At 39.5% G+C, this 24,955-nt stretch overlaps 1 protein-coding gene and 1 long non-coding RNA gene across 2 annotated transcripts; one reads left to right on the top strand and one right to left on the bottom strand.

Annotated features, from left to right (window-relative positions):
* Positions 1-329: 329 nt before the first annotated feature.
* On the bottom strand, positions 330-23,631 carry LOC132108097 (A disintegrin and metalloproteinase with thrombospondin motifs 8-like). Its single transcript, XM_059514641.1, has 9 exons — positions 22,677-23,631; positions 21,225-21,464; positions 18,859-18,991; positions 18,607-18,774; positions 16,933-17,225; positions 3,642-3,828; positions 3,375-3,547; positions 3,112-3,287; positions 330-2,390 (listed from the first exon to the last, which is right to left on the bottom strand). Exons 1-9 carry the CDS (start codon positions 23,346-23,348, stop codon positions 1,658-1,660), a joined length of 2,775 nt encoding a protein of 924 aa, XP_059370624.1. The 5' UTR covers positions 23,349-23,631; the 3' UTR covers positions 330-1,657.
* On the top strand, positions 10,374-16,104 carry LOC132108098 (uncharacterized). Its single transcript, XR_009424407.1, has 7 exons — positions 10,374-10,585; positions 10,703-10,761; positions 14,999-15,052; positions 15,203-15,320; positions 15,420-15,484; positions 15,718-15,796; positions 15,939-16,104. It is a non-coding gene; the product is annotated as an uncharacterized LOC132108098 (long non-coding RNA).
* Positions 23,632-24,955: the final 1,324 nt, after the last annotated feature.

The following is a 24,955-nucleotide window of genomic DNA, read 5'->3' on the forward strand; positions in this document are numbered from 1 at the left end:
AGGTTTGGAACAACTTGAGGGTGAGTAAACGATGATAGAATTTTCATTTTTGGGTGAACTATCCATTTAAGGTATCTGACACTAAGTGTTGGCAATGGAAATGTGTACTGTACTTGTCACTAAAAATATATGATATATTTATGATATATTTAACTTAATCCCCCCCCACCCCTTCCCCGGTCCCCGGTCCCCAAACACCACACCACCGCAAATAGAATCCAATTCTGTGGGAAACACTGCTATTCATATGTTTATGTTTTGCACTTAATGTTTTTGCTATAGCTTTAATTAAATACATTCATCCAAAATATGTTTTTGTAATTCTTAGGCATTTTTATTTTTTTAGACATGTTATTGATAAGTTACAAAACAAAAAGAAAGCAACATCTGGAAACACTGCATAATTTGTATCCATTTTAAACAATATAAAATGTACAAAAATAAATAGCTTTACAATGAAGAAGTAACAAAGTACAATCCTTCACTGAAGGTATAATATGTGTTGTCGCATTTTTAATATGACTAATATGACTAATGTATACAACTAGAATGGTCAATACCATATTAACATTCATATACAATCATTTTAAAGGAGCATTAACTATTTCTGAGTTTAGGTTCATGCTGTACTGTTTTTTCTCAATACGTTCACATCTACACAGTTCTTTCAAGCTTTCAGATATATCCACTCATGGAGTATGAAATACCCAGGAAGGACTGATGTTTCCAAACTTCCAGGTTTTCATTCACTTAGCAGTTTACAAATAAAACAGTGTTTAATACAAAGAACAGCGATAGTAAATAGTAAGTTATACAACCATCTGAATGGACACAAACATTATGTTTGTTGAGGAATTTTCAAAAGCTACATCTAACACTTTCCTGTTATTATTAAAGTTTTAGGATATAAATTAGGCTCAACCACTGTTTACCTCTGATATAGTTTTAAATATACATGAAAATAGCTCTAAGAGATTTATATGACCATGCTCTATCAAGTGTTGTTGATACGCTTTAACTCTGAAAGTGAAAATAAGACACTAATAAATGCAAGCCAAGATTTATAAATAAAAAAGATGTAAATTATTGACCAAATCACAAAGTAAATCAATAAAAAAAATTATAGCACCTTTATAGCACCTTAGCAAGTGACAGTTTCTAGTAAGATTGTCCCATTACAAGTTTAAATAAATCCATTTTACAATTCCACATTTATTTAAAAACTGAATGTACAAAAACAAAAAAGTTGGAACTGATTTAAAATAATGTCTTGAATATTAAGTCTTAGCCAATCGGTGTGTTTTTTTTATGGTTAAGAATCATTAAATATGACATACTTGAAAAATAATTTATGTGGAATGCTCTAAGAAAGCAATTAGGAGACAGAAGTTAGGAAAACTGCAATAAAGCATTGCTTGCTGAGGTAGTTATCTATTGGATCAAACTTCAATAGTGGTTATAAATATGCATGTATATATCTGGAAAACCAAAGGCCAAGTGATCAATCCATGCAACATTCACTAAAAGCACAAAAAAATTTCCATCTAAGGCATGAATATTTCCTGCTTCAACCTGAAGCACGGTCAAATGAAAATTTGTATTCTTTCACAGGAGTGTCTTATCACCTCTGAATAATTTGAAAGCCTGCATGATGTTCTTAACACTCTTGGTAGAAACACTTTTCAGACACTGATTCAGGCATCTTGGCAGGATCACAGTTCTCCGGTTCTACAATCTTTCCAGCGTAATCAATGCAGAGAATCCTACGCTGGTGTTCCCCATGGCCACAAGTTTGTGAGCATGAAGACCAAGGCCCTATTTGCCATATAGGACATGGCAGGTCTGCGCAGGGCCTGATATCAGACGGTCTGAGATCTTTATTGCAGTGATTTGAGTAGAAGCCAGCATTGTCTTTACATTCCACATTTCTCCTAGTCCATCCTGAACCACACGTTTTGGAGCATTCAGACCACTCGCCCGAGACCCACTGTGGTACCCCAAAAGGATGAATAAGTTTGCCAGCCATCTTTTTGTCTTTGGGTTTGCTAAACGACATGGTTTTGGGGATGTAGAAGGTGTATTTGACCTTTGGTGGGATGGATTCCCCAGCGGTGGAGAGCAGCTGTATTGTGACTGGTTCCTGGAGCTGGCGGAAGCTCTGAAGTCTCTCCAGTGTGGTGGACGAGCCACTGTATTTCAGCACAGCACCCAGCACTGGAATATACTGCTCCACTGTGGATACCGAGAAGTTGCCATTCAAGATATAATCACCATTTTCTCTTCGTACAGCCAGGTAATTTCCATCATGTGGTATACTTCCATGGCTCTGCTGTTTGATGTTAATGTTAGTGGCTCCACTTGGAATCGTCACAATGTCTCTATATCCATGGCTAAAGAAATGGGATAAAGAGCAACAATAAAGTTCCAGAAGTAAAAATTCATTCATTTTCTCCTTAGCGAAATAAATTTTTTACAATAACTTTAAAACTTTAAAGAAGACCTGTTGTGAGCTCAGAATTTGTTAATCAGTGGTATATGCTTTTGTTAAAGTCATCTGTTTGTATTACTTCAACTTATTTGTAAAATAAACATGTTAAACTGCAAACCAAAATGACAATACCCATGATTATGTACAGAAAATTTCACCAGAGACTGGGTGGCAAGCAAATCATGCAGGAAATGCACTCTCCCAACAAGCACTACAAGTCGGTCTCCCTAGGTCTCAAAATACTGTATATATAAATATTTAGCAATAAATGTAACCTTTTGTTTCTAGAGATAAAATCAACATCTTCAAATTAATACTTTTTATTTTAGCTTTGTGTTTGCCATTCGCGATCAGTCTTGTACCTTTGTCTTTTTGTTGGATTTTCAACTACTTTTTTTGCTTTAAATCAAAGTTGTGATTCATTGGCTTGGTTAATGGTTTATTATGCTTTAATAAAGACTTTTTCAAAATTCCTATTGGAAAAATTGAAATGTATGGCAAAAACTTCTGGAACTAACACATCTAAAAATTTGGTCAGCCATATGCATTTTATTATTGTGACGATAATAGACAAACTTTTATAAGAGAGTGCACATTAAAAAGTAGCAGTGAGAGATTCTTACACGACTTTATTGAATGAGCCAGATATCATCCTGCAGCTCTGGCCATTCCCTCCACACACACCGCATTTGTCCAGCTTCTTACTAGAATCAATCTCCAGGTCACAACCAGCTTTGATACACTGGCCTTGCACACAAAATGATGTGGTATCTGGACCACATGGGGTTCCATCAATTACCTAAGATCGAAACAGTGGTTATACTTACAACAAGTTAACTTTTCTTCCTGTAGCACAAATAATTGTAAATCTTCAAATGTAACTTACTTTAGCTGCAAACACTCTGAATTCACTGCTGCTTCTTGCTCTGCAAAACAGTTTACACCGATCCCGTAATGACACTCCAGCGTATTTTGGTATCCACTGCTTCACATTTCCATGAACATCAAAGTGATTTGGATTGTTGTACTTCTCACATTGTTCCTCTCTGAAACTTTTTCCTGCAGTAACACAGAATTTTTACCTTTTATAATAACACACTATGAAAAGACAGATAGCTAAATAAATTAACTGAGACTGAAGAGAACAACTCACCTTGGTTATTCTCACAGGTCTGTTTGTTGCAGGACTGATACTTCACTCTCTGGCCCACACAGTATTTACCACCATTTTGAGGAGATGGATCAGTGCACTCTCGGTAGGAGAACATCACTCCACCTCCGCATGATCTGGAACACGGTTGCCATGTTCCCCACTCGCCCCAGCCTCCATCCACAGCCGGCTAAACCAGAACAACCACACATACAAATGAATGTCCTACACTCCTGAAGTATGTGATTACAATGGCACTAGTATTACCCAACCAAATGCACTCTTAGACAAAAAGGTACAAAAGCTGCTACCACACTGTAAAAACTAAAGGTGCCTCAGGTTTCCTTTTGAGTACTCCAGGAACCTTTAAATTTATTTTAAGTGCCTCAAAGCTCTTTTTCTCATAATATGGTTCCTGGAGGAATTATAGTCTTTGCAGTTCGTGTAGGAACTCATGGGATCCTTGAAGCACTTTGTTCCCAGTTCTGAGGTTCTGGAGTCACCCTTTCATTACACGGAGACCTCAAAGTGCTCTGGAGGTTCCTGGAGGAACTCACATTTTAAAAAAGGATTATTGTAAGCTCTTTTAACATTAAAATGGTTCCTGGAAGATCTCACTTGTAAAAGCCAGCATCTGGAAGAACCCAGAGATTCATGTGACAAAAATTAAATTTGACTGATTATTATTGTTATTAATATTTACTTTTTAGGAATGTGATGGAACAATGACTTTTGTGGCACTTTCCATGTGAAAAAAAAAACGAAATGTTTGTAAAAATCTTCACACTTGTTCTGTCAAAACATAAATAAATAAATAAAATAACAAAAGGGAGTCACGTGGGACCACCAAGGGAGATGGCCGCACACTAGGGTAGCTCCTAAAGCCCGTTGATTTATGTTCTGAATTTTGAGATACACGTCAATTGTGGGTATAATTCCGACACCCCCTTTTCGACTTTGAGGTTTATCTAGTACTGCAGCCTTCGGAAAAATGGCAAATAATAACAAAGCGAACTTTTTCAAGGGAGCTACCACGAGGAAGAAACAAGCTAGCATTAGCCTCGCCCCGGCCCAGACCCCGGAGCTAGAGCTGCCTGAAAGCACACCTGCGACTGATGACGCCCCTCCAGCGGCAACGGAGGAGAGCACGGGGAGTGACAGCAAAAAGGACGTTTTAGAAGAAATAAAGAAAATGAATGCTACACTTCAGGGGGTGGCAAAAGATGTCACCACTATTAAAGACACTACTAAAGAACTGAAAGATTCAGTGGAAGATATAAAAGTGAGGCTGGGAGAGACGGAACAGCGTATATCAGACATTGAAGATGCTAGCGCGCTTACTGAGGCAAAAGTGGACAAATGCGAGGAGAGGTTGGAGGTGTTATGGTCACGCGTGGAGGATCTTGAAAACCGTAGTAGGAGAAATAATGTACGGATTATCGGACTTAAAGAAGGTGTGGAGGAACCCGGAAAAGTGGATCAATATGTGACGGAGATTCTGGATAAAGCATTTGAGCTTTCTGGAAGTGAATTTGAAATTGAGCGTGCGCATCGTTCCCCTGCACCAATGCCGGATCCTAATAAACCTCCCAGGGCGATACTTGTCCGCTTTCTACGTTCATCTGCCAGGGAGAAAGTACTGCGAGTGGCCAGAGAGAAACGGGGGATCGACTGGGAAGGTGCTAAGCTTTCCTTCTTTGAGGATGTTACGAGGGAGTTGGCGGAGAAGAGAAAAGCGTTCAACCCGGCGAAGAAGCGTCTTCGAGAGCTACAAGTGAAGCATAGGCTGGCTTATCCTGCAACACTTATGTTTATGTGGAACGGACAAAAGAAAACGTTCAAAGATGGAAAAAAGGCTGATAAGTTTCTGCAGGAGTCGATTTAGAGGAGTGCGAGACTTAATGTAACATTATGGAGAAGTGTTTGTCAACTGAAAACTATAAGGTAACAAGCAATGGGCAGAACGGGGCTGCATGGGTTGTGCTGCCGTCGTACATCTAGTGTGTCTTACGGACCAAGTAAACTTTTAGAGACTCAAGCTATAGTTAGTTTGGGATGGGTAAGAGGGGAGGGAGGGCAGGGGGTAGTCGCTTAGCAACGTTGTTCTGGGTTGCAGTGTTCATATTGTTCATGTTTGATTTTTCTAAGACAGCTAGTTGGAATGGGCCAGATGTGTTTTGTAATACTGAGTGCCATATATTTGAGTTGTGTAATGTTTTTGGCTTTGGGCAGATTCGTAAAGTGCACAAGGAGTGTCCTTTAACTTTTTATTTTATTTTATTTTATTATTTTTTTATAGAAATAGATGAATAGGTATATTAAAATAATATCATGGAACATAAAAGGATGTGGGAACCCAGTTAAAAGGAGGAAGGTTCTGACATACTTAAAATCTAAAAATACAGATATAGCATTTATCCAGGAATCTCACATTGTAGGAGAGGAAGAGGCAAAAAAGTTTAAAAGAGATTGGGTGGGCACCATCTTTCATAGTTCATATTCAAGCAAACAAAATGGTGTTTTGATCCTTATTAATAAAAATTTAAGCTTTGTGATGCTGAAAAAATATAATGATAAGGAAGGGCGCATTATATGTTTGGAAGCTTTAATTAACGGGGTTCGAACAATTTTGTGTAATATTTATGCACCTAATAAAGAGGAGCCAGATTTTTTCCATGGAATTAACAAGATAATAGGTGATCGTGAAGGGCAGGTTATATTGGCCGGAGATTTCAACCAGGTGATGGATGGGATAATTGACAAGAGTAACCCCAGGGGTAGGTCTTCACCCAGGGACAGAGAGGCTATTCATTTGCTGACGGAGGATCTGAGCCTAGTAGACATTTGGAGAATAGTTAATCCTAGTTCAAGGGAATATACATTTTATTCTAATTGTCATAAAACATATTCAAGGATAGATTTCGTCTTAATATCAAAGTCTCTGGTAGAGGCAGTGGTAGGTTGTGAGATTGGAACCATTGCCATTAGTGATCATGCCACAGTAGAGTTACAAATCGATTTGAACACGGATAAAACAAAGAGGGGTCGCTGGAGGCTCAACACTATGTTGTTGCAAAATAAAATGTTTAGTGAGGAGTTAACAAAGGATCTGAAATTTTTCTTTGAAATAAATATGGGTTCCACAGATAAAGTAGCCACAGTTTGGGAAGCGTCCAAAGCATATATAAGAGGAAAGATAATTGCATATGCGACAAAATTTAAAAAAAGTAATTTAGAAAGAGAAAAAACTTTGGAAAAAGAAATACGTGAACTGGAGAAGGATTTGGCAAAACAATATTCAAATGATAAATACCAGAATATTTGTAAATTAAAATATCAGTTAAATGATGTTTATAATAAAAAGGCTGAATATGCCTTATTTAGGCTTAGAACTAAATTTTATGAAGGTGGTGAAAAGAATGGTAGATTATTAGCGAGACAACTGAAGCAGCAAGATAACCTAAACAATATATCAATGATTAAAAAAGATAACCAAGTGGTAACCTCATCAAAGGAAATAAATTCAATTTTCAAGTCATTCTATCAAGATTTGTATACTTCTGCTGGTGCGCTTAATGAGGAGGAGATGGAGACATTTTTTTCAGGTCTACAATTACCAACTCTCTCTAGTGAACAAAAAACAAGTCTGGATGCACCTATAACGGAAGAAGAGGTCAGAGCTGCTATTTCATTAATGAAAAATGGGAAGTCACCAGGTTTGGATGGCTTCCCGATTGAATATTATAAGAAATATATTGATATTTTGGCTCCAGTCTTGCATAAAGTTTATCTTGAGGCACTAGAAATAGGCTCCTTACCAGGTACATTTAATGATGCACTAATCTCCCTTATTCCTAAAAAGGATAGGGATATTTCAGATCCAGCGAATTACCGACCAGTAAGCCTTTTAGGAGTTGATTGTAAGATTCTGACTAAGGTTTTAGCCTCCCGCTTGGATAAGATATTGCCAGACATTATCAATGGGGATCAAGTTGGTTTTATTAAGAATAGGTGTTCGGGTGATAATATGAGAAGACTTATCCATCTTATACACAAAAGTAAATCTAGTCTAGATCCGGTGGCGGCCTTCTCCTTGGATGCGGAGAAGGCCTTTGATTGGGTAGAATGGGGCTTTCTTAGGGCAGCCCTTTTAAGGTTCGGGATCGGGCCTGGATTTTGTAGATGGGTGAAAACTATATATTCCTGTCCGAGGGCAGCAGTTTTGACAAATGGATTGATGTCAGACTTTTTCCATCTCTCACGTGGGACCCGTCAAGGGTGTTCTTTGTCCCCACTGCTCTTCACGATATTTCTGGAACCACTGGCTCTAGCTATTCGCGCTAATACAGATATCAGAGGTGTTCACGCAGGGGGTACGGAACACAAGTTGTTTCTGTATGCTGACATCTGACATCTTAGCAGTGTTAACTGATCCCATGCAATCTTTACCGGCGTTGCTCTCATGTGTTGAGTCATTTTCAAGGTTGTCAGGTTATAAAATAAATTGGTACAAATCGGAAGGCATGCCGCTTTCAGCATCATGCCATTCTAGGTATATTACTACATTCAATTTCAAGTGTTTACCTTCAGGTATGAAGTACTTAGGAATATTATTAAACCCAAACTTAGAAGACATTATGCTTTCAAATATGGAACCTCTCCTCCTAAAAATAAAAACAAATCTGGATAAATGGGGAAAATTGAATCTTACATTATGGGGTAAAATTAATGTGATTAAAATGGTGGTGGCCCCGCAGTTCAATTATGTTTCCATGATGTTACCTGTAAGAATTCTTTCACATATATTTAGTCAATTTGAGAAGATAATTAAAGATTTTCTGTGGAACAAGAAGAAGCCAAGAGTTAATATAAAAAAAATGTGGGCCCCTAGAGACATTGGGGGAATGGCTCTTCCAAATGTGAAACTGTATAATTTAGCATTTGAGATGTCAAGGCTGGTCAAACACTGGACAGGGTTGGACTCTGAACTGAGCTGGATCAAGATTGAACAGGAACTAGTGAGCCCTTTTACGCCCATGGACATTCTCTCACAGGGATCAGCTAATAATGGAAAGGACTTTCATCATAACCCGGTACTCATGTATTCTAAAGCTGTATGGGTAGAGGTACACAAGATTTGTGGAGCATCTCATTTAAGACAACCCTATGCCTCGTTATGGAACAACTCTGCTGCACAGATTGGGAAAAAAACTGTATGTTGGAATGAATGGCTAATCAAAGGCATACACAGGATAAGCGATCTTTATTCAGAGGGAGTGTTTATGACCTTTGTTGAAATAACCCAAAAATATGGTCTGACTAGGGAAAATAATTTTTGGAAATATTTACAAATAAGGGATTGTATTACCAAAGGGAACTTTACTCAAAGCACAAATGCAGTGGTGGAGTTTTTAAAACTGTCTGGTACAGCACATAGAGCAGCTGTTTTCTACAAATTATTTAACAATTTAAAAAAAGAGATATGTGAAAATTTGAGGACCATCTGGCAGAGAGATCTGAGCTGTGTCATTAGTAAAGAAGATTGGTGCAAAGTTCTGTCACATTCCAATAAATATATAAGAGAGGCCAGGGGTAAATTTACTCCGTACAAATTAATACATAAATGGTACTTCACTCCTTCTAAACTTAACAGAATGGGAATTATGCCTAATAATATATGCTGGAAATGCAGCTCAGATCCAGGGACATTTCTGCATGCTATTTGGGAATGTGGGACAGTTTACCCCTTTTGGCAAAGAGTACTGGACAGTATAGGAAGGTGGATCGGCTTGACAATACCCATGTCACCAAGATTGTGCTTATTAGGGGATCAGTCTGTGTTACCAGGAGTTTTGAAATATGATTTTGTGGTTATAAAAGTGGGGGTGATTACAGCTGCTCGAGTGATTCTCAGTGTGTGGAAGGATCCATCTCCTCCAGAGTTTAACAGGTGGAAGGAAAATATGCTGAAAATTGTGTCATATGAAAAATTCTTGGCCAGGATTAATGATGATTTGGAGGGTTTTGACAAATCTTGGGGACGGGTTTTTGACTGAGATTGATGGATTTTTTATTGTTTAGTGCACTTCTCTTTTGCTAAGTCTATTATTTTTGTGGTGTTACATGTATAGGCACTTTATAATTTGATTTTATTGTACCTTCTTATTTTTGCATGTGTGTATGTCTGTAGTGATTATTGATAACAGGCCCGAAATGTAAATGTGAATTAAGCATGTGTTTGGAAGCTGTTTTGTTTTTTTTGTCTTTTTTTTTGTTTTTTCTTGTTATGGGTGTTTTGGTTTTATTTAATTAAAAAATGTTAAAAATAAATAAAGACTTCAGTTATAATAAAGTAGAATGCTAAATCAAAAAAAAAATAAAATAAATAACAAAAGGACATACAAAATCTTCTAAACAGTCAGTATATCCAACTAAAATGATACAATTATTTCTGAAAACACTGTTCTCAGCAATAGAGAATATATACAAGCAAACAGGCATCCAGTGGCTACACCATGTTTGTTATTATTATTTATTAATTTCCTCCAGACTTAAACTTAAATACTGCAATAACTAAAAATAGTTTTATTGAAATAGGCTAAATGTTAAATCATTTGAAGGTGGATAGTTTACCTTGAAACTTTAAAGCAAACATTAAAAATATTATTGAACTAAATATGACTCAACGCATTAATTTAATAAAACAATACTCTAATTATAACAATCGGTACAATAGTAATATTTAGTGATTTTTAATTTGCCTAATAAAATAAATTAAAATTATTCAGAAATAATTGTTTAGCCGTTGTCAAGAAGAAGAAAATGCATGAGGGTTGGCGTCCTCGCGCTCCTGCTGTTTGCTCGCGTGCACGTGCGTGGAAGAGCGATTTCAAATACAAAGAAGTAACGGCTCCTTTCCTCAAAGAAACAACCACTGCGCGAGGTGAGTAAAGACTCCGAAATAAATACACAGCTTCATTATTTGTATACTAATTCCTACACTGACACATTATACTGTATGTTTTTTTTATTTAAAATGTTTGTTTTAACCATTAATTGAATAGCCACGATGCTTACGAGTCTAATGCACTTTGTGGGACGAAATGGAGACCACAAACACAAGGTCACAAACCATAATTATTAGTTTGATTTACGCATGATGTTTACTGTACGTTTATTCATTGTAACTCTTTTTCTTTAAATTGTTGTCGTTTACGTTTGTTAAATAGTTACACATCCATGTTAACTTACATGTAACGTTAGTGTCACAATCATTAGATGGAGTGCCCATGAACTTCAGTAGAGGGCACTCCAATCAGGACCATTCCACATCAACCACCAGATGTCACTCGGACTCTAGCACCTCTCATCTGTTGCACCACACCCGAACTACATTCCCCATGAGTCACTGCATCACAATCACCCTGCCACACCTGCACATCATTCATCAGGCCAATTTCCTTGCCACACCTGCACCTCATTTACACACACATAAAAGCAGCACACTCATTCCCACTCTCTGCAAAGTCTTGTTTAGCCAGTCTAACATTTCCTTGTGTTTTCCTTGTGTTTTCCTTGTGTTTTCCTTGTGTTTTCCTTGTGTTTTCCTTGTGTTTTCCTTGTGTTTTCCTTGTGTACTTGACCTTTGGATTGTTTATACCGACTCTGATTCTCTGCTGCTTGCCCCCGACATCTGCCTGTTTCTGTTATCGATTCTGGTTATCCCTACATACCTGACGCCATTACTGATCATTGCCTGTCTGACCATTCTCATCATTAAAGTTCTGAACATGGATACGAACGTCTCTGTCTCATCATTAAAGAAGACTTTGCCCAACTAGGATCCAGCAGCTTTATTGAACCCCAGACCAGGTATGGAGCCAGCTAAAAGTTCATTCAACCCTGTAGGTGTGCTTTGCTCCATTTTTCAAGATGGCCGACCAATTGAGCTCTTTGTGGAGGAATTCATCCAGTATAGTCACCTTTTGCCTGGGGATGAGGATCTGGTAAAGGACTGTTTCTGGAGTGGTCTTGACGCTAAAAAAAGCTTAAGTTTACCAGAAGAAGACCCTAGCTGGACCCTGGGACAGTTTATTGACTTTGTATTGCAGTTTTGTGGCTCTCCCTTTACACTTGAGGAGGTCACTTCTCCAAGGTATCCAGCTCCTATCCGTTCGGTGGTCCCTGTACCTGAGCTTCTGCACAAGGTGGCCGCTGCACAAGATGGCCGCTGCACAAGATGGCCACTGCACAAGATGGCCGCCAGCCCAGCGCCGCTGCTCAAGATGGCCGCCAGCCCAGCGCCGCTGCTCAAGATGGCCGCCAGCCCAGCGCCGCTGCTCAAGATGGCCGCCAGCCCAGCGCCACTGCTCAAGATGGCCGCCAGCTCAGCGCCGCTGCACAAGATGGCCACCAGCCCAGCACCGCTGCGCAAGATGGCAGCCACGGTCGACTTTCCAGAGTCAAGTCAGGTCCCCGTCGACTTTCCAGAGTCAAGTCAGGTCCCCGTCGACTTTTCAGAGTCAAGTCAGGTCCCCGTCGACTTTTCAGAGTCAAGTCAGGTCCCCGTCGACTTTTCAGAGTCAAGTCAGGTCCCCGTCGACTTTTCAGAGTCAAGTCAGGTCCCCGTCGACTTTTCAGAGTCAAGTCAGGTCCCCGTCGACTTTTCAGAGTCAGGTCAGGTCCCCGTCGACTTTTCAGAGTCAGGTCAGGTCCCCGTCGACTTTTCAGAGTCAGGTCAGGTCCCCGTCGACTTTTCAGAGTCAGGTCAGGTCCCCGTCGACTTTTCAGAGTCAGGTCAGGTCCCCGTCGACTTTTCAGAGTCAGGTCAGGTCCCCGTCGACTTTTCAGAGTCAGGTCAGGTCCCCGTCGACTTTTCAGAGTCAGGTCAGGTCCCCGTCGACTTTTCAGAGTCAGGTCAGGTCCCCGTCGACTTTCCAGAGTCAGGTCAAGTCACCACTAACACACAAGAGTCAAGTAAAACCACAGTTAAACTTCATGAGTCTAGTCAGCTCACCGTTGATCAGGTTGATTTCCCGGAGTTGAGTCAGGTTCCGGTTGACCCTCCAGAGTCAGGGTTAGTCACAGTTGATCTTCCAGTGTCAGGGTTAGTCACCGTCGACCTTCCAGAGTACGGGTTAGTCACCTTTGACCTTCCAGAGTTAGGGCTAGTTCCTGTTGACCTTCCAGAGTCGAGTCACGTTCCAGTTGATTCCCCAGATTCAAGTCAGATTCCGGTTCAAGTCAGATTCAGGTCCCCGTCGACTTTCCAGAGTCAGGTCAAGTCACCACTAACACACAAGAGTCAAGTAAAACCACAGTTAAACTTCATGAGTCTAGTCAGCTCACCATTGATCAGGTTGATTTCCCGGAGTTGAGTCAGGTTCCGGTTGACCCTCCAGAGTCAGGGTTAGTCACAGTTGATCTTCCAGTGTCAGGGTTAGTCACCGTCGACCTTCCAGAGTACGGGTTAGTCACCTTTGACCTTCCAGAGTTAGGGCTAGTTCCTGTTGACCTTCCAGAGTCGAGTCACGTTCCAGTTGATTCCCCAGATTCAAGTCAGATTCCGGTTAACCTTCTAGAGTCGAGTCAGGTGCCCATTGACTTTCCAGAGTCGAGTCAGGTTCCGGTTGACCCTCCAGAGTCGAGTCAGGTGCTCGTGGACCCTCCAGAGTCGGGGTTAGTCGCCGTCGACCCTCCAGAGTCAGGGTTAGTCGCCGTCGACCCTCCAGAGTCAGGGCTAGTTCCTGTGGACCTTCCAGAGTTGAGGCTAGTCACCGTTGACCTTTCAGAGTCAAGTCAAGTCACTGGTGATCTTCAAGGACAGAGTCAAATCACAGTCGTTCTTCAGGAACCAAGTCAAGTCACAGTCGTTCTTCAGGAACCAATTCAAGTCACAGTCGATCCTCAAGAGCACAGTCAAGTCCCCAATGATCTTCAGGAACCCAGTCAAGTCACAGTCGATCTTCATGAATCCAGTCAAATCACCACTGATCTACCAGAGCCTCGTCACATCTCAGCTGCACTTCCAGAGCTCTCGTCCTATTCTGTCACGGCCATGGAGGCCGTCTATGAGCTCTCATTCATTCCAGTCATGGCTACGGAGGTCCTCCATGAACTCACCACCTGCCCTGTCACGGCCATGGAGGCCAGCTACCATCTCATCACAGCCACGGAGGCCGCTATTAACCTGTTTATGTTCCCTGTTTCAGTCCCACCTGACCAGACTTGCTTTCCTGTGCCATCAACTCCACTGTTTTGGTCCTCTGCTCCACCCTCGTGGGCCTCTGTCATGTCTGCTCAACTATGGTGGTCCTCTGCTCCGCCCTGGTGGGCTTCTGTCCCCTCTTCTCAGCTGTGGTGGTCGTCTGCTCCACCCTGGAGGGCTTTTGTCTCCTCTTCTCAGATGTGGTGGTCGTCTGCCCCACCCTGGTGGGCTCCAACGCCACCTGCTCTGCCATGGTGGACCCCTGTTCCCGAGTTAGGCCCACGGGGGTTCCTGTTACCGAGTTAGGCCCATGGCGGGTTCCTGTTCCCGAGTTAAGCCCATGGCGGGTCCCTGTTTCCCCTGTCAGGCCCAGGAAGGGTCCTTGTTTCCCATGTCAGGTCCAGGAGAGGCTCCTGATCTCCATGTTAGGCCCAGTTCTGCCTGCTCTGCCCCGGTCCTCGACCACTGCACTTCCTCATGGACCTGGCCCTCCGTCCCTCCCCGTGTTCCGCCTCCGCTCCACTGCCCTCCTAGATTGTTTTGAGCGTCTGGAAGCCGCTCCTTTGGGGGGGGGGGGGCTATGTCACAATCATTAGATGGAGTGCCCATGAACTTCAGTAGAGGGCACTCCAATCAGGACCATTCCACATCAACCACCAGATGTCACTCGGACTCTAGCACCTCTCATCTGTTGCACCACACCCGAACTACATTCCCCATGAGTCACTGCATCACAATCACCCTGCACATCATTCATCAGCCAATTTCCTTGCCACACCTGCACCTCATTTACACACACATAAAAGCAGCACACTCACTCCCACTCTCTGCGAAGTCTTGTTTAGCCAGTCTAACATTTCCGAGCGTTTTCCTTGTGTTTTCCTTCTATACCTGACCTTTGGATTGTTTATACCGACTCTGATTCTCTGCTGCTTGCCCCCGACATCTGCCTGTTTCTGTTATCGATTCTGGTTATCCCTACATACCTGACACCGTTACTGATCATTGCCTGTCTGACCATTCTCATCATTAAAGTTCTGCACATGGATCCGAACGTCTCTGTCTCATCATTACAGTTAGGCTATTAGCCTATTTTTCGAGTCATTTGCACATAACATACATAAAACTGGTTATGATCATTTTCTCTCCTCAGAAAATCCAGTATGACTTCTTTAAAAATCTCAAAAGGTTCACAGAGCAGCACTATGTAAGTATTTAATTATTTGACATTGAAATAACTGAAATAGTGTTTCAGCTTGGCCTAATCCAAAATTATATATAACTGTATTACACTGTTACACTGAACTGAATTAAACAATAAAAAAAACTACCCATATGTTCTTTTTTTATTCATCAGTTAATAAAGAAATGTGGCTCTGTAGTGGACACCTGTGAGGCAGTGGACAGACAGCTGCTGATGTCTGATGCTGGCTGACAATAAACAGACCTCTCTGGACGTACGCCATCTTTTGCAGGTGTGTAAATAAGTGAATGGTTGCAGACACACACCAGAAACACTTCTAAAACATTCAATTATTTATAGTTATTTATTTATAGTTTTTCTTTTTTTTAAGAGAAATTATAACATTGCCCTTCCTGTTACATGATGATCCTGCTGTCCTGGACTGTATATGATGAGGTAAGTATGAGCTTGTCCGTGTGTGTAGACATATGAAGTGTACACACACACATTATACACACATTGTGCACTTAATTAGTCCACAACCATTAATCAATGCACTAATATGACAAAAATAATTCCTGTGGTGTTCCTCATTTTTAAGATAATAAAAAAAATACCTGTGCTAAATGAATAAATGTAATATTGTATTATTAAATTTTATGTAAATCAATCTTTTTTTCAATGAACAGCCTACACATAATCTCAGAACAGCTGTGGCAATAACAGGAGACCCATTTGGTGAGAGCAGCACTGCAGACTTTCCTGATGGTGAGGAGCTTCTTGCTGATGAACCTGCCGACATGAGTTCACCTTACTATGAGTGCCTATGTTCTGTTCAACATTATACAGAAAAGCAATTAAAAGTACACTAAAGCGCACTATTTTTCTGCTGTATCTGTTGGCCATTCAGGAGGAGATCATGGACCATTTTCACAAGACTGATGCTGTGTTTCAGCTGTGTCTTCATCGTAAATCCTCACAATGTTTGTATATTTTGATTTTAAAAAAAATTATGTGCATTTATAACACTATACTTTGTATTATATCACATTCGTATCAAATTACAGAAAAAAATAGTTAATAATGAGAATGCAAAAATATATTTGTGATACTCTCCCATTAACTGCTCTCGAAGTTAACCCAACTATAACAACTTATGCTTCTGAGAAACTGGTTTATTAAGCTAAATACATCTATCTTGAGGCTTATCAATTTCTTAAAATGTCCTGTGTGAATTCTCCCAATCAGTTACCACTATTTAGAACAGGAAAGAAAATGTTACTAATAATTGCATTGTGTCTAAAATTTAATTGAATTTATTAATTTAAATTGTATCATTGTTTTATGTACATAAAATGTTTTTTAAAGTTCTAAGATAATTGAGTCACATTTATTTGTTTATAATTTTACCAAGGTGTAAATGCTTTTTTTTGTTGTTGTTTATAGCAGTATTAATACTGATGTTTCCATGAATGGGATTGTGATGTGCAGTATTGACTGTTTAAGGTGATTATGGATATTGTTGTTGTTTATCAATAAACTATGTTTTATACGCATTTGTGGTTCCTGGCCATCCTAATAAAAGGGTTCCTCCAGGAACCATTGAAAGTTCCTGAGAGAACCACCCCCATTTAGAGCGGTGCCTAGAGGCTCTTCAGAGGGTTCCGCCGGTGTGGCGAAGTGAAGAACCCCAAAAGGTGCCTCCAGGAACTTTTAGTTTTAACAGTGCAGGGTGGCATCTTTTCAAAAGGTACACCTTTTGTACCTGTTTTATGCCTAAAGGGAGCATATTTGTACCCACAAGGTATATTTTAGTACCAAAGGGAGCAATTCTTATAGGGTATAGATAGATAAGCACTTATAAAATGATTAAATGAAATGCAAAAAAATCCAGCTTCAAATACCTTAGCCCTCATGACTTCCTCAGAGGACATGCACTTGCTGTTCAGGCAGGTCCTACTGGGGCCACAGCTTGTGCCGTCTGCCCAGGGAAGACTCCCATTCCTGGTTGTGCACACAGACTGACCCTCTTGCTGGCACCAGAGCTGTCCGCACACATCGCTGTCTGAGGTGTTGGGACAATGTGAAAACTCCTCTCCAAATATCTGTTGGCACTGGCGATCCAGGCTGTAAGTTATGCCTGGCAACTCAGTGGGTAAAGCCACTATCGTCTCAGGGATGTCCAGTAAACAGTCTCCTGTTGTTATCCAGAGGAAGAGTTAGAGTGTAGTAAATCATGATATCAAAGGATTGTGTAATAGTAGGAAGACTGGGCTCCTGGAGCTGACATTTAGGGAAAATCGCAGGAATGCACATCTGGGGGAGTGAGCCGCGAGGTAGAACACGAGTGAGCACAAATGCACGTGGGGAACATGGGCCACTGCCCACTTCAAAATGATACAGCGATTAAAAAAGGAAATGTGCAAGACCGATACTACAGAGACGCGGCACGGTGGAAAGAAAACATTCCTGTTTCATGACTTGGAGTGAAGTGACAGGAATGCATTCATTCTGACTCATTAGAAAGCAAAGGAAAAAAAGAATCGACTAATTACATGCAAGAGGTGATGTAAAAGTGTTTTACAAAGAAGGGGAACACCGACTCTCAATGCATAAATTTAGCTGACTTTTTAATAGCATTCACAGGAATCTTTTTACTGTACTGTTGCAGCTGGGTAACCAACAAATAAAATTATTTAACAATTATTTTATTAAATTTATTTCAGCATTTCAGTTCTAGTTTTAGTTATTTTAGTAGATCAAACTAAATGAAAAAAAATTAAAATGGTACCTTGGGAACTGCTGTGTGTGTGTGCATGTGTGTGTGTGTGTGTGTGTGTGTGTGTGTGTGTGTATTAGTTTATTTATAAATAAGTAACCCTGATTTAATGAGATGTAACCATTAAGAAAAGGAGATCAAATATGTTTAAATATTTTAGTCATTGAATGCTCAAGAAATTGGTCCTTATAAAAAAAAAGAAAAAAAAAAAAAAAAAAAAATATATATATATATATATATATATATATATATATATATATATATATATATATATATATATATAATGAATTATTAATTAATAGGTTATTTAGAAAGTTGTACCACATATCATTTTATAACCTGAAATAATAATATGAAATAGACTGACAATTACACTCACATGAGGGTCTATAGGGGTCATCTCTAAGTTATAATCTTTATGCTTTGTTAAATAGTAATTTTGTTAATTAACTATTAGTTTTGTATTAAATGACCAATATTTCTGTTTCTAAGAAATAATAATAAAAAGATTATGGCAAACTGCTTATTAATTTTCAAGACTTTCATTCTTTTAATTAGGCTTTTTTGATGTTGTTATCAGGACAATTGTTTCACCCACTTTTGATATTTTTGACTTTAAAAAAAATATCCAATTTAACATGTTTATAATAGAAGACATGGATTCAAGTCACTGTACATATGAAATTGGGGGGGGGGGCATCACAATATTGACCCAGATAAATATTTAATTGCAAAAAATACATGTAAAATACACCACGATACCTATGAATTGATATACACAGAAGAAGGGTGCACATACCATGTCCATTGTCGAAAAACTCTGTGACGTGTAAAGCACTGCAGGGTGACCAAGGCAAGTTCTTACTGAGTCGAGTGAATACAGGGGCCATGATATGGTGCTCGCCTAGATGTCCAAAAAGCTGCTCACAGTTCTTAGCGTCATCATGAGGCATACTCAAAACATGGCCTAAAACAGGAAAAAAATCATGTTACCGATGGTCAAATCAACTTGAAATATGCTTAGGATGAGATTAACAGAGGACATCCAGACCTAGTTCGTGTGCAGTCGTGTAAGCAGCCTGAAGGCCGTTGTCTTCAATAACAGAACAGCTCCTTTTGGTGTCACACATGGTTCCAACATCAGCTACACCCAGCGTGTCACAGCTCTGGTGTCCACAGATGTCCTGAAAGGCAATTTACAATACAAAAAAAAAAACTTATTGCTCTTCCAAGTCTGCGGTTAATAGTAAGAGCAAAACATATTTGCCGGTGTTTCCATCATAAAACCAAGCAAATAAATAGTTTTGGCAAGCGACAGACCTATGAAGTGAGAAAATCTAACTATGTGGCGTCTGAACTGTATCTCTAAAACATGCCTGGAGTCTTTTCCATCCTTTGCCCAGAGATCCGAGATGGAGACAAATGTTTCCAAAGCAGAAGACCACAAAACACACATAATTCAAGGCACATCTGGTCTTGGCAGAGTCTGAGAGTCAGTCTCACATGTGTTCACCTTTCAGAGGAGCTGCTGTCTGTAATCAGTATGATCCTATTTTCAGCCTCCTTTTCAATATGCAATATTGAAATACATATGTCTGCTCTAGTAAAAAGCAATGCGGCAAACACTTTACAAATGTCAAGTTCTGAACCTGGCCATGTGCACACTTTTTAATGGCACAACCAAACAACCATTGCAAAAAACAAGTGTGCTTAATTTTATTAAATGTGCACTTGTAGTGTACTTTAAGTCTTGTAAGCGTATTTAAAACAAAAACAAACATATAATATAACATTAGTGAAATACAAGGCCACTTAGGAGTACTTAAAGAGAGTAGACTTTTATGTTACGTAACAGTGTTGGGGAGAAACTACTTATATGTTATGACATTACATAATTACAAAATGAATGTAACTGTAATGTCTTACAGTTACTGGGGAAAAAAATGTTAACAATTACAATGCAGGTAATATCTGAATATTTTCTACAAGAAGCTAGGATATGTTGAATAACATTAATGTGTTGCATTGCATGTTTTTGATGTTCCAGTGCTTTAGGGAAGTCGTGGCCTAATGGTTAGAGAGTTGGACTCCCAATCGAAAGGTTGTGAGTTCGAGTCTCGGGCCGGCAGGAATTGTGGGTGGGGGGAGTGCATGTACAGTTCTCTCTCCACCTTCAATACCACGACTTAGGTGCCCTTGAGCAAGGCATCGAACCCCCAACTGCTCCCCGGGCGCCGCAGCATAAATGGTTGCCCACTGCTCCGGGTGTGTGCTCACAGTGTGTGTGTGTGTGTTCACTGCTCTGTCTGTGTGCATTTCGGATGGGTTAAATGCAGAGCACAAATTCTGAGCTTTAAAATGAAATTGTAATCTGAATTCAAGTGTACCATTCTGAAATACAGAAGTTGAGTATACTGTAAGGTTAACCCTGCCTGGTTTAAATGTTTGAAAATGATTAAGTTAAAAATATTCATTGGAAATTTAGGAAAATATCAAATGTAATCAGTTGCATTACATCTAATGATCGTACATTTAAAATAGGGTAATTTATAACTTTGTCACACTTCACGAGGGAGGAACGAGGAGATGCTGGAGAACACTTTAATGAGAATTTAATTCAACAAACAAAAGGTATACAATCACTGGAACTCAGGAATGACGTTTAACAGTAGACGGGAAACAAGGGGCAGAACACACTATAAATACACAGACACTAATGGGACACATCTGTGAGCAAATTAACTAATTAATCAAACACGGCTGGAAACGAATTAACATGACAAGGGCCGGAACAGGGTGGGGGGTGGTGTGGGCACCCTGTGTTTTAATGTTAATGTCTCATCACTCCAGAAGACAGGGCATCACAATATGTTAAGGGGCATAACATTTCCGTCAAACGCTTGAGGTATTTGGCCAATCACAATGCCCTGGATAGCTGGCCAATCACAGCAAACCTCGCTTTTCAGAGTGGTGAGCTTTGTAGAAATCAACGGGTTTCAGAAGCTGGGGCAAAATGTGAAACAATAATGTACAGTATTTTGAAAATAATGTGGGATTTTTTTACCTTAAATGTGCACAAACACATTTCATTACACCAAATATACAAAATAATGTTATTTTTAGCAGCATCATATGACCCCTTTAAATGTACTAAATTGCAACTACATCATTGCAAATCTGTAATTAAAAATATATTTAAATACATGACATAGACATTTCAATAGAAATGGCATTAAAGTATGTTTACTTTAACATAAATGCTTATCATTACATTTGGCAGTACATTTTAACCAGTATTTTTATTTTTTTACAAGTGAAGACTGTTCTTAATTCAGCTAATGGCAGGACTCTCACTTCATCATGATCCTATAAATAGATGTCAGTTGACTCTGAAATATATAATAAATCACTGCTTACCTCTCTAGTAAAAAGTATGGCTGTATCGAAGTGCTCCGGATGCCTGTGGCTGGGTGGGTTGAAGAGCTGTTGCCAGGCACAAAAGTTGCGCAAAGTGACGCCTCCATTGCTGGAGATGGACGGCCCAACCTCTTCATCCTCCACAATCAGCATCTTCACAAGCACTATGTTGATGGAGTTCTTAATGCTGGGATGCTTGTAAATCTGAGCAGCCACTGACATCAAGGTCAGCATGTAGTGCTAAAGAGAGAAAACCAACAGCTCGCTACTCAGCAACTGTGCAGCAGATTGTTAAGTGTAAAAGCATGACATCTTGGCAGGACAGTGAAGAACTGCTGGACAGGAACAGCTTTTACTCTGCAGGCTCCACAGTTATTGTGGACAGTAATATCTCAGGATTTTTCACATGCAATACACTGCAATAGAATTCTGGATAATAATCACCTGTATTTATTACCCATATTTACTGTAGTATATAATCTATATATTCCATTCAATAGTCTTTAAATGGGAATAATTTTTAGCTGATACAGCCAAAGACCAGAGATTTTTCTAGAGGTTTTTTTTTTTTTTTTTTTTTTGACTCTACACAAATACGTGGTTTTTTTATTGGAAAGCCTTGACATCAACATTAGGAGCAGCTGGTGGTCCACGCTGACATGGGTTGCTTTATGAGGCATTTATTTCCATCTGCAAATTTGGAGATTTGGATCCCAGTATCAACATCTGGATTGCTATCTGCCTCATGATCCCAATCCGGACATCGCATTTTTTTTTTGCACTCAAGTCTTTTCCAATCATTTGTTTTAGATGACTCAATGAAGGAGAATTTCAGGGGGTGGTGGATCGCATGTGGGTGAGAAGATCAGTACAGTACAATTCATATGAATCGTGACTCGCTCTTCTCAACTGCAGTCTATGGAATGCACATTTTGATAAGTCCCTCGAGGTAGATCTTACTGTAAAAAGCTATATCCTTCTTTCAAATTTAGAATAAGTATTTGGCTTAAAAGTGCGAGGTGTAGCCTATATTTAGTATTTATTAACCTAAGATGGTTTGCACATCTCAACTGGTCTCAAAACATAGTCAGCGTGACCATGCTGGGAGACCATCTTAAGCTAGCTAAGACAAGCAAACAATTGCAAGTCCAAATCTAGGACTGTTGTTTCAGCAATTTGAGTTCTAAAGAACTTTCATTATATGTAAAGACACTTAATAGCTGGTGCAAGCTGGTTGTCCATCTTAGACCTGAAAGCTACCAGTCATTCATGTAATCTTAACATGGTCAGGCTGGTATTTGAAGGTGACAGCCTGTCAAGATCACCAGCTTGATTCATCTTGCACAGCTTAGACTAGAAACCAGCTATCATGTTCTGAAACAGCTTCAACTAGATTTTTCATTTGTGGTGAAAATGAAACACCTCTTCAGATGTACACTTGTGAGTCCCTACCTTGATCTCGTCTCCATAGAAATGTGTCAGAGAAGCGTCACCGACCACCAAGGTCTCAATAAACCTGGGAGTAGAGACAAAGCGCCTGCGTCTAGACATCGAATCCCGATCATCATCTCTGATCTCTGACAGCGGTTCATAGACCTGCGGAGACTTTGTAAAACTTCTTCTTTTAATGACATGCAGCTGCTCGTTTAACTTTCCAGATGTTCCCAAGCCGAGAAGTTTCGGTTCGATTAGATATTCTTTACCATCTGTGATAAATGATCCTAAAATCCCATGACATAAACTGACTGAGACAATAGAGTCCTCATCGGAGTCAACATCGCCGATATAAAAGCAACCTTTTAATAATTCTGCTCCAGTCTCTTCAGTTTGATTCAAGGACTTATAAAGTTCTGTGGACTCAAGTCTTTCTTGCGGTTTGGCTTTGATGCGATAAACCTTCAGTGCTGGCGATATAAAGGTGCTGTCCGGTGTCAGATTAAGTGTGAAATTCCTGCCGAAAGCCGTGAGTCTGAAGCTGGGCTGTTCTTCACTCCTCTTGGCCACTCGTCCTGCGGTCCTTCCAGTCAGCCGTACAGGTACAATCTCTTCAGTCTCAAATGAGTGAGCAGATGTTTCAGCAAAGAGCCAAACAATTAATAGAGATGTGACTAAACACGACCACATTTTATTAAATTGTCGCTATTCCAAAAAAGAAATTATGAATGTTGGTTAATTTTTTTTAATGTATTAGCTATTTAAATTTATTATTATAAACTGGTCTCAATTTTCTGAAAACCATTAATATCTTAAACATTTATAGTTAGAATCCACAAGCCTTCATTAGCTTTAATCTATTTTGAAAATGAATCAAATAGGCTATTTAATGCAACCTATAGACGTAATTGAATTAAAGCTAAAACGGAGCCAAGTTCGCGAGCTCGTATAAGTCCACCGGACTGTCTCTGGACTGAGGCGCTGGTATTTATACTTTGAGAAACGAGAGGTTTATTTTTGATATCCAGCGCTGCTGCAGTTTCTCCTCCCACAGTGCGCTCATGAAAAACCTTTGGATCGGGTTTGCCCAATGAAAACTGAGAAGCACAGCCCTTCCTAAATAGAAACAGTTTGTCAACTGAGTGGTTTGGGCATTTTTAGTTTTAAAGTAGTTATAAAGTAGTATATATATATATGCTCCTGCAAAACGTCAAATATTTTATGATATATCTTATATATATATCAACTCTGTTGTGCATATGTATGTACGATAGTTTTGTAAAATAAATAATAGTAATAACTAAAATAAATAAATACATATTTACTTATTACGTTTTATGAAGTATCACCGCTGTGCTGTTGAGCAATCTGGAAACGTGCCTTGTTCAAGGGGAACTATAAAACCTAGTAGCTTTTATTCAAATCGGGAAAAAAGCATCAGTTACATTATTTGCTATTTTACAATGCTATAGCATATATAGAGTGAGGCAACATAATGTTCAATCTCCACAAGGTGGCAGTAAGAAATTGTGTATGAATGTGTACACATGAACACGTTCTCTTCATTCACGTTTTAGTTCTGATTCGTACATTCTTAAACAGTTTATGGATATTCTTTGGCTCAGACACCAGAGGGCGACGGTGATTTAGATGAGGTAGAAATAAGTTCAACGCTGCTTTTACCATAAGTACATAAATATAAAGATTTTACATAAAATTGTTTAAGAAAATGTATACTAGCTATAAGATAGACTGTATTACTGTAGGCCTATGACTATTTCTCAACATTCCTAGTAGAATTCATATTTTGTTACATTAGCTGTAGTATGTAAGTTACAATAAAACATTTTCCTTCAGTTATAAATTTTTTGGCAGTCAACTCCACCAAGAAGATTATAGTGAACAATCTTTTCGTGAGCATTTATGATTATGACAACAACTAATCTAAATAATCTGTATGGTTCACAACCAGTCATGTGCTCTGTATGCCTATCAATGGAGAGTGAAAAAAAAATACACAAAAACAAGATATCAACTATGGTTTATAGCACATAGTGAACTTCCATTCTCTATAACCCCAGAATCAATGTTATACAGAATATGACATTTAGGTCAGCAATGATGGTCACAAATATAAAGAGAGGTCCTGATGTGCATTGTAAAAACAGCAAACCAATGGAGCTATTCCAATATCCCGACAGGCTAGTCCATAGTATCTCTATATCAAATGTGACTTGTTTCACTGTGGGCAAGGGCAAAGAAGCAGCAGTGTTCCCAGATGTGAATCATCTGGCAGT

This window comes from Carassius carassius, chromosome 28 (assembly GCF_963082965.1).
Source record: "Carassius carassius chromosome 28, fCarCar2.1, whole genome shotgun sequence".
In the NCBI taxonomy this organism is placed as follows: domain Eukaryota; kingdom Metazoa; phylum Chordata; class Actinopteri; order Cypriniformes; family Cyprinidae; genus Carassius; species Carassius carassius.

Excerpts from the sequence above, each read along its gene's own strand:
- LOC132108097 (XM_059514641.1), bottom strand. The coding sequence starts at position 23,348 with ATGTGGTCGTGTTTAGTCACATCTCTATTAATTGTTTGGCTCTTTGCT. Across the intron at positions 18,992-21,224 it reads CCATACTTTTTACTAGAGAG|GACATCTGTGGACACCAGAG; the intron begins GTAAGCAGTGAT and ends ATTGCCTTTCAG. Across the intron at positions 3,829-16,932 it reads AGGAAGTCATGAGGGCTAAG|CCGGCTGTGGATGGAGGCTG; the intron begins GTATTTGAAGCT and ends GTTCTGGTTTAG.